General features: G+C 39.3%; 1 protein-coding gene across 1 annotated transcript; it reads left to right on the top strand.

The window, feature by feature from the left end:
• Positions 1 to 497: 497 nt before the first annotated feature.
• LOC140183108 (uncharacterized) lies at positions 498 to 2,243 on the top strand. The gene is made up of 3 exons (XM_072231124.1): positions 498 to 965; positions 1,105 to 2,031; positions 2,118 to 2,243. Exons 1-3 carry the CDS (start codon positions 498 to 500, stop codon positions 2,241 to 2,243), a joined length of 1,521 nt encoding a protein of 506 aa, XP_072087225.1.
• Positions 2,244 to 9,538: the final 7,295 nt, after the last annotated feature.

Raw genomic sequence — 9,538 nt, 5'->3', positions numbered from 1 at the left:
GGTTCAATAGTGATGAAGTTGATGTGGATTATGAAGTGGGTGGTGGTTCAGAGAAAGAGGACAGTGAGGATGATGATAACAATGAAGCAATTAGATATCCGATCCATAAAGATGTGAAAGACATGACAAGGTACAAATGGGAAGTTGGAACTGTGTTTGCTTCAAGGGAGGAATTCAAGGACACTTTAACAGCTTATGCAGTGCAAACAAGAAGGGGACTGAGGTATGCAAAACTTGACTTGGTTAGGGTGAGGGCTGTTTGTCAAGAGGGTTGCCCATTTTGGTTATAGGCAGCAAAAATGAGTGAGAAGGAGACTTGGCAGCTTAGGTCAATGAACCTTAAGCATACTTGTGGCCAGTCACATAGGGTAGGGATACTGCATACTGGTTGGCTGAGTAAAGCATTTAGGAAGAAAGTGGAAGGTAACCTAAAAGTGAAGATAAAGGACCTGGTCAACTAGGCACAAAGGAAATGGAATTTGACAGTGACAACATCAATGGCAGCTAGGTCTAGACAAGCTACATTGGATGAGATTCAGGGAGCTTACCAGAAGCAGTACAAAAGGATTGCTGACTACTACTCGGAGCTGCTACGTGCTAATCCAGGGTCCTCAGTGACGCTCAAGGTACAGAAGTCCCCTGATTTCGAGGTTGAGGACCAGCACCAGGGGTTAAACAATTATTGTATTTTTCAAAGGGTATATGTGTGTCTAGTTGCTTGCAAGAAGAGCTTCCTGCAGTGTAGAAAGTTTGTTGGATTGGATGGGTATTTTCTAAAGACACCTCAAGGGGGACAGTTGTTGACAGCGACAGGGTGGGATCCTAATGATCAAATGCTTCCAATCGTCTACGCCGTTGTGGAGGCAGAGACTAAAGACACCTGGAAGTGGTTTCTCCGGCTGCTCATTGACAACTTCGGAGCTGAGGTCATTGGGAAATCAACCTTCATGTCTGATCAGCAGAAGGTAAATGGTTATCGAATAATTAAAATTCTGGAAGCAATTAAAATCTTACATTTGATAAATTTGAATTCTGGATGTTGAAGCTTTTGTCCTTTAATGATGCAGTTATTGTTATGTAACACAATTTTACCTGCTCTATTAGGGTCTCTTGCCTGCTTTCGATGAGGTCATTCCAAGAGTGGACCATAGGTTCTGTGTCCGCCATCTTTATAGTAACTTCAGGAAGAAATTTCCTGGGTTACACCTAAAGCAGCTGATGTGGAGGTGTGCAAAGGCTACACACTGGAAGGAATGGGAGAAAGAGATGCAAATCATAAGGCAGATCAATGTGGATACGCACAGACATCTAAACGTTATTCCTCCAAGATTTTGGAGCAGGTCTAGGTTTAATTTTCACTCTAAATGTGACACTCTTGTGAACAACATGTGTGAGAGCTTTAATGGTGCAATAGTAGACTCTAGGGAGAAACCTATAGTGACAATGTTGGAGGACATAAAGGTTTATTTGATGAGTAGGTGGGCTCTTAATAGGGAAAGAATTAAAAACTTTAATGGGATAGTTTTACCTCGGATTAGGATGAAACTAGAGAGGAGAGGCAGATCAGCTGGTGAGTGGACGCCTTACTGGTCTGCTGCACAAACATATGAGGTTGTTAATGGTTTGTCTAAATTTTCTGTTGATCTTTCTGCTCACAAGTGCTCCTGTAGGAAGTGGCAGCTTAGTGGTATTCCCTGCACCCATGCCATTAGCTGCATCAACTATAAGGGCCTTGACATAGATGGATTTGTTAATGACTGCTACAAGAAGGCTGCAAATGTCAAGTGCTATGATTCAGTCATCAATTCTCTGAATGACCCAGATTTGTGGGAGAAAACCAACTTTGATGATGTCATGCCCCCTCCTTATCGAAAGCCTAGCCACAGACCAGTCAAGAAGAGGAAGAGAGGACCTGATGAGCCTCCGGATAGCAGCCAGTCCCACTTGTTTAGGAGGAGACAAATCCAAAGGTGCTCAAACTGTGGTGAATCTGGACACAAGAGGGGAGGATGCAAGGAGTCATCCCTGGATGTAAGTGTGTGTATATCATCAACTGCATGTATGTTAGGGTTACAGTTTCATTTTTCCATCAACTGAATTCTCTAATGTCTTTCAAGCCCAACAACCAAGGCAAACTGTTAGCAAGAGGACCAGGGGAGGAAGGAAGCCTACATCTATCAGACCCAAAACCAGATCTAAAGCTTCATCCCAACCTGACATGTAATCTGCAAGTGGAGGTTTGAGGAGGTCCACCAGGTCTAGAGCATCATCTCAGCCCCAACCAACCACCACATCTTCTCAGCCCAACTCAACCCATTCCAGGTCTAAGCCCACATCATCCTCTATTAGGCCTAACAGTCCAGCAGTAGGTACTCTCCACCCAAGGCCCAACAGAAAGCCCACCAGAAGCCTTACACAACAACCACCAGCACCAAAGGAGAAGGGTGCAGCCAGCTCCAGCCAACCAGCCAGGCTTGTCTCCTTCAGTCACAGAATTCCACTGCATGTATCTCCTAGAAAGCTGAGGCTCATGGCTAAACTTCCACCAAGACTTTGGAAAAAACTTTAGACTGTTGTGAAAATTTGTCTTTTTTGCTGTAATCAATGTACTGTTGCTTGAATTGAGACAATATTTGTGACACTTTTTTTTGGTTTTTTGAAAACTTGACAACATGGCTTATGATTAATCTTTCTTAGTGAGCAACATAGTTGCAGTAGGTTTTTTGAATGTCCTAGACTATATTTTGTTTAGTCTCCATGTAATGGAATTGATGGTGACTCAAGTATCCACCATTTGGTGTTATTTTCCTATGCTTATTACTGAATTACACTAGACTGTGTTCTGCCTAATATTATGCTAGTTCTGTTTAATGAATTTCCTTATTTGAGTTGATATGTTACATAGTTGATTAAAATAAGAGTTCAGTCACAATTTCCTTGCTAACAGATAAATTTTCCATTCCAATTAATTGTCAAATTACAAAGGAGATCATTTCACTCACAAAATTAATCACCAAAACCCTAAACTAACCCCAGATGTTCAACAAGACCCAGTACATCTCAATTTACATAACTCAGACCCAATCAAACAAATGCAAACTGAACACTAAATTCTCCCCTAATTTCATCAACCATACTTCAATGGCATCACACACGCTACCCCCTCCCTCTGATTAAACCAAATCTGCGACCAGAACCAAAACAAAACAACCCATCTAGAAATCCCTAATACTGCAGCAACCTTGAACTTCCACTCAATGTCCCTCACTTTTGCTTTCAGGGCCGCAACTTTCCTCTTCATCCTTGCAACATGAGGATCCTCACTCTCTGCTTCTGGGTCTGCCCATCAGAAGAAATCACACTCCTCCTGGATCTGTAGCAACCCACCAGAGTCAGAGCCCAGAACAAACAATATCTTTCCATCACCCACCTACAGAAACTTAAAACCCTAACCTCATAGTAGACACACCCCCAAAATCGTCGCCCAGGGTTGTTCCTTGTTCCGGAAATCCTTAGCACGGGTCTCTCTCCATGTTCACACACAAGCTCCTTCTTCTGCGTAGACGACCGACTCTGACACGACCGTGAGCTCTCCGCAGCCATGGCTCCACTCACCTTCGAAAGCCCTTCCTCCTTCTCTGCTTCGTTGGTTAGGGATGACTGCTCTGATTTAATCCCAAACCTCCCCAAATCATAACTTTATATAAATAAATAAATAAACAAATAAATTAACTTTATTTATTAAAACCTCTAACGGAGAACGGCTAAAGGGAAAAAGTGTCCAAAAATTTTGTTTTGAGGGGGGAAGGATGATTTTAAAGTGTATCTGAGTGTTCGGGATGATTTTAATAACAAAAAAAGGTCGGGGACGAATTTGATTTTCATCCCTTACCTTAGGGACGATTTCAGTACTTAACCCTAAAAAATAAAAGTAATCCTTTGCATTAACAATCCATGAAAATAATCCAATTGTAACTCTAAACAAGAATTAAGAATATGGAATAAATAAAAGAGTAAGAAAACAAACTAGAATAGTATCTTCAACGGAGGTGATGACTCCTCAATATCCAAAAGCAAAAGCAATAAACTATGAAACTATGAAAGTAAAAGAAAACCTAGAAGAATAGTAATTTTCTCTCTAGATTCAGATCTAAAAACTAAAACTATGCTAATGAGAATCTCTCTCAAGTCTCTCCACGTTCCCTGGCTCTAGTCTGTGTTTCTGGGCTGAAAACTAGGTCAAAACTCGGCCCAAAATTGCCCCCAGCATTTTCTGTTAGTTCTGCAGATCGCGCATGTCAGGCGTACGCGTCAGTCACGTGTGCGCGTCGCTGGTCATTTTGGCGTGTCACGCGTACGCGTCAGTCACGCGCACGCGTCCTTGTGCAAACTCCAATCCACACGTACGCGTCAAGCATGCGCACGCGTCGCTGTAAATTTCTCCATGTCGCGCGCACGCGTGAGCCATGCGTGTGCGTCGCTGCTTGCTGGTTATCTCCTTGGTTTCTTGTGTTCCTTCCATTTTGCAAGCTTCCTCTCCGTTCTCTAAGCCATTCCTGCCCTATAAAGCCTAAAACACTTTACACACAGATTACGGCATCGAATGGTATAACAGAGAATTAAAATACACAAATTAAAGATTCTAGGAAGTAAGTTTTCAACCATAGAATAACACTAGGAAGGAATTGTAAAATCATGCAAATCATATGAATAAGTGGGTAAGGACTTGATAAAAACCACTCAAATGAGCACAAGATAAACCATAAAATAGTGGTTTATCAATCACCATTATATAAATCATTTAATATGAAATAGCATAATTTGTGATTGTAATTGATATATATATATATATATATATATATATATATATATGTATTTCTATAAATAAATTAAAAACTTAATAATTTTCCAACAGAACTTTGATGTGTTAGTTAGATTAGATGAGTAAGTTGGATTAGATTATAATTTTAATAAAAAATATTTAAATAATGATAAAATTTATTGCAAAGAATTGAAATTAATTTTTTATTGATGAAAAATTAGTTTTCTTTTTTACAAAATAAATTAAACACTAATTAAACTTAATATCTAGGTTAATGTTTAAATTAGTGTTTAAAAAATGGGTCATTTTCTAATTTTATCTTTGAAAATTTTTATCAATCAAATTAGTCCTTAAAAGATTATAAATTAATCATTTTTGTCTTTCCATCACACAATTAATAGTTCCCGTCAATGATTGATGATATAACATTAACTGATAATATACATAACACCTAGCATGTTCAATTGGATGCTGAATAAATATATTTATGAAAATCTATCAATTTAATTAATTTTTCCAATTATATAAACCATCCTAATATAACCTAACGACACAAAAATGTATAAATTTTCATAAATATATATATGTTCCGTGTTTAATTGAATGTACTGAGTATCATGTATGATGTGAGTTAAAGTTCTATGTTATTTAAATAAGACTCACACTGTGAGTCCTGTCCTATTTTTACGAAATTCCATCATTTTTAACACATTTTCAATTTATTTTTATTTTTATGTATTTTCTCACATTTTCATCCCTCTTTTACCTTTTACTTTTTCACATCATCTACCAACTTTTTGTGTATTATTTTATTAGTCATTTTAATCATTTTTAGTAATTTTTAGTTAGCTCTTGTATTTTATTGTATCTTATTTCTACTTTTTTTTCCTCATGAACACTTGTGCTTATAGTTTCGAGTTGTCTAAGTGTGGTGATGTTGTAGAGAATGACAATTTTAATGACGGTTTGCACTATAAGAGAAACAATCAAATGATGGAGGAGTTTTACTCATATGAACATTCTTCATTTAGTCAACCTCTTCCACCCTAATATGATATGATTTACCTTATGGCACATACCACTCTAATAGATATGGTGATGCTTATCATGATTATGAAACTTCTCAAACACCATATTCCTATGAACCACATCCTCAATATTTTTCTCAACCAAAATACCCTCAAACCACATCCCACCATCACCAAACACCTTCACGGGATCCAAATTCATATCCACCTTACTACCACTCATATGAGCCTCTTGAACCACCACCTCTATATATACCAAGTCAATATTTTTACCCTCAAGATTTTTCTTTTTAACCTCTTCCATTTGACCAATAAACTCCACCTCCATCTTGTGACCAGTCCATGGAAGAAGTACTCCATTTATTTTTTCAAAAGCAAAAGGAACACCTTCAAAAATAAGAGAAATGCCAAAAGAGGCAAGAAAATCACATAGCTACCATAGCTGAAGTCTTAACTCGCTTAGTCTCACTAAGTTCATATAAAAACCAAAACACTTTTGTGAATGAATGTGAGGAATTAACTTCAACTGAAGTGTTGTGGAAGAAAGTTTGGAATCTCAAGTGAAAGAAGAGGAGTTAAACGATGAGTTGCAACTAATGATGTTGAGTGCATTGAATCTGAGAGATTGGTTAAATATTTGGGAGGAGTAAGAAATGAACTTTTACATTGAAGATACTTCCACGTCGACCAATGATTGAATTGAGCTTGTTAAAACTCTTTGGTTGGATGTGAAAGCGATGATGAGGAAGAATGCCACAATCTCTAAAACACACTTTGAGTAATAAAGAAGATCTGGAAGAAGTTGCGAACCAAAAAGTGCATGTCGTCGTTCAAGAGTCCAAGAGAACGACAGTGTTTTAAGTACAAATTGAGTGCGTAAATCTTTCTTTCGTGAATTTTTTGGCCGATACTAATATGCTCTCTTGGAAATGGATGACCAACTTATGACTCTTATTAAAATGCTAAATGGTGAAGCATTACATGTTAGTTGGCAAAAAAGTGAGGTAGAGAGAAATCTTCCTAAATAAGAAAAAGAGATGAGAGAGAGAGAGAGTAAGAGAGAGTGTGGGTGGAAAACACAGAGACGGATAGAGCTAGGAATTAGATCAAGAATCCTAGAGTTTGGAACCGAGAAGAGTATCAGAGGTTGGAGAATGAGTCATTTTCGATTTTTTTGGATAAACTCCCAGAAGACATCTCGAATAGAGAACTGTTCTAACTGTTCAGTTGGACTGGACGCATAAATGATATATATCTATTATGCAAACAAAAAGGTGGTAGTTTGCACATTTTTGAGTTCATACGATACACTACGAAGGGAGGGGCGTTGAAGGCTATAACAAAAATGAATCGTATGAGATTGAAAGGTAAGGTTGTGTTTGTCGGAGAAGCAAAATACAGGAGAACATTGGAAGCGAAGGACACAAAGAAGCTACAGTCTGGAGGTGGCAACCAAAATGAAATGATACATCAGCCACAAAGAGAACGAGAGGATGATCAGAGATCCCCAGCTAGTTGCTCTCAATATGTGAGAAAGGATAAAAGGGTCCAAGATCCACATGGAAATGGGTGGACAAAGAAGTTGGAGGTGGTTGTGGCAAAAGAAAACTTGGACTGGCTACAGAAAAGTCTAATAGGTGGAACGACGATGGCTATTGACTTTAGATCCTTAAAGGATATGGTTGCAAAGAACTTTCCTCGTGTTATTCAAGTACGCGAAATGGGAGCGTATAAAGCTCGCCTGACTTTCGACAACCTGTTGAATGCTGAAGAGACATACACGTTTAAAATTAATAGTCTTCTACAGTTATTTTATAGTATTTGGAGGTGGGACGACTCGGAGAAAAGTGAGTCTCGAAGAGTGTGACTAGAGTATTTCAGGGTCCCGTTACATTCTTGGTCAGTAGATACCTTTAAGATGATAGGAGGTCAATGGGGTGAGGTGGTTGGGTGTGATAAAGAGATAGAATCATGCAACTCATTCAGTGTCAATCGTATACTTATTGATACTTGTGTCATGGATGTGATCAAGGAATGGGTCCATATCACAATAAGTACCAGTGGCTTCGACGTATTGGTTAAAGAGGTAGGCCAGGAAGTATATGGTCTACACTGTGCCTTGGGAAATGTAGCGAAAGATGCTGTAAGATGGGATCATTGTAATGACATAACAACAAGGGAGTGTGATGATGTTGCTAGAAGGTCGAAAGGACTAACAAAATTGATAGATTATGAAAAATTGGTAACGTATCAGCCAATTTATGGTGATATTGAAGGCTTGGCAGATTTTGTAGGATATGAGGAGAACAATGAAGTGAATTCTGAGCTTACTATTCCGTGGAGTTGTAATTGTAATCATAAGTATGGTAAGAGAGGTAAAAAATGATGTTAGCAATATAGTTATTTTGGGGCCTCTAATGTAAACAAACATAACAAGTGTTGTTTGGGCCAACATAGCCCAAGCACAATCACAATTGGGAAGGGCACTGATGAAGGCTGTAATGAGTTGGGTCAGTGGAAGTTAGGTTAGGTTGGTAGGAAAAATAGAAATAATACAGGTTCAACCATTGTGTCAATGCTACAAGGGAACCCTCGTCACTTGGGGGGTGTTAGTGCCATGTTTGATAAGGAAGGGACATGTGTTGGAGGCTGCCAGTTGGTACTCTCCAAATAGGAGGATTCGTGGTTCCAGTTGGGCCGTGCGGTAGGCGTTGGCGCGGCACTGGGTGAATGTTCCACCAGCGCAGGAGAAGGCCTCGACCTGTACGTCGATGGAGCCAACTCACAGTGAACTCCGGTACAGGGTGAAGCCGTGCAACGGGCCGTCGGTGGTGCACGGGGGATGGACGGGGCCGACGGTGACCGAGAGGCCGAAAGAGGGAGCTATGACGTGTTGGCAAGGGGTTGTAGTTATGGAGCTTAGAATGAATGGGTTGATGGGGCTGTGGTTATGGTTGAGGTGCTGCAAGGGGATGAAGGTGCGAATGTAGGAGATAATGATAAATATATTGATGGAGCTGATTCTGAAACCAATGGTGAGGCTACTGAAGAATTAGATAATAGAGGCCTAGCAACCAGTTTCATTGGTGATAGAAATCTAACAATCCAGAACGATAGAGAGGGCTATCATGACAAAGAAGACCGTATGCGGGAAGAAGGGAATGCCAATGATGATGAGATTAGTGGTAATGAGTGTTCAAGATTGGATGAGCAACTGATGAAAAACAAAAGGACTTGGGAGTTAGCTAAGGAATCAGAAGCAATGCTATATAATGAAAAAGATGACATTATGGCTATTCTCCAAGCATAAAATGAGAAAATTGCCCAGAAAAGAAGAATGGCAAAACAGAAGGCTAAAGCAAGACGGAGTAGGCCCAAAAATCACAAAAAAGTGTGTAAAAATATTTTAAAATAATTTTTTGTTCTTAAAATGTTAGGGGATTAAGGGGTGATGGGGTGTATGATGGCAAAGGACCTCAGGAGGAAACACAGGTTGAATATGTTAGGTTTAGTTGAAACTAAAAGATAGATAGTAACAAGGTTTGATGTGATGAAAATTTGGGAAAATGATGCAGGGTGGGAGTATGTGGGGTCTATTGGTGCATTTGGAGGGCTGCTGTTAATATTGGATGTTGTATGGTTTAACATGAGAAGTTGCTATAAATGTGAGAGATGGCTGTGTGTTGAA

Source organism: Arachis hypogaea, chromosome 20 (genome assembly GCF_003086295.3).
Source record: "Arachis hypogaea cultivar Tifrunner chromosome 20, arahy.Tifrunner.gnm2.J5K5, whole genome shotgun sequence".
Classification (NCBI taxonomy): Eukaryota; Viridiplantae; Streptophyta; class Magnoliopsida; order Fabales; family Fabaceae; genus Arachis; species Arachis hypogaea.
Note: the sequence above shows the minus strand (reverse complement) of the source record. Positions and strands in the feature narration are given on the sequence as shown.

Coding starts and splice junctions, on each gene's coding strand:
- LOC140183108 (XM_072231124.1), top strand. CDS start 498: ATGGCAGCTAGGTCTAGACAAGCTACATTGGATGAGATTCAGGGAGCT. Junction 966..1,104: donor TCATGTCTGATCAGCAGAAG/GTAAATGGTTAT, acceptor CTGCTCTATTAG/GGTCTCTTGCCTGCTTTCGA. Junction 2,032..2,117: donor GCAAGGAGTCATCCCTGGAT/GTAAGTGTGTGT, acceptor ATGTCTTTCAAG/CCCAACAACCAAGGCAAACT.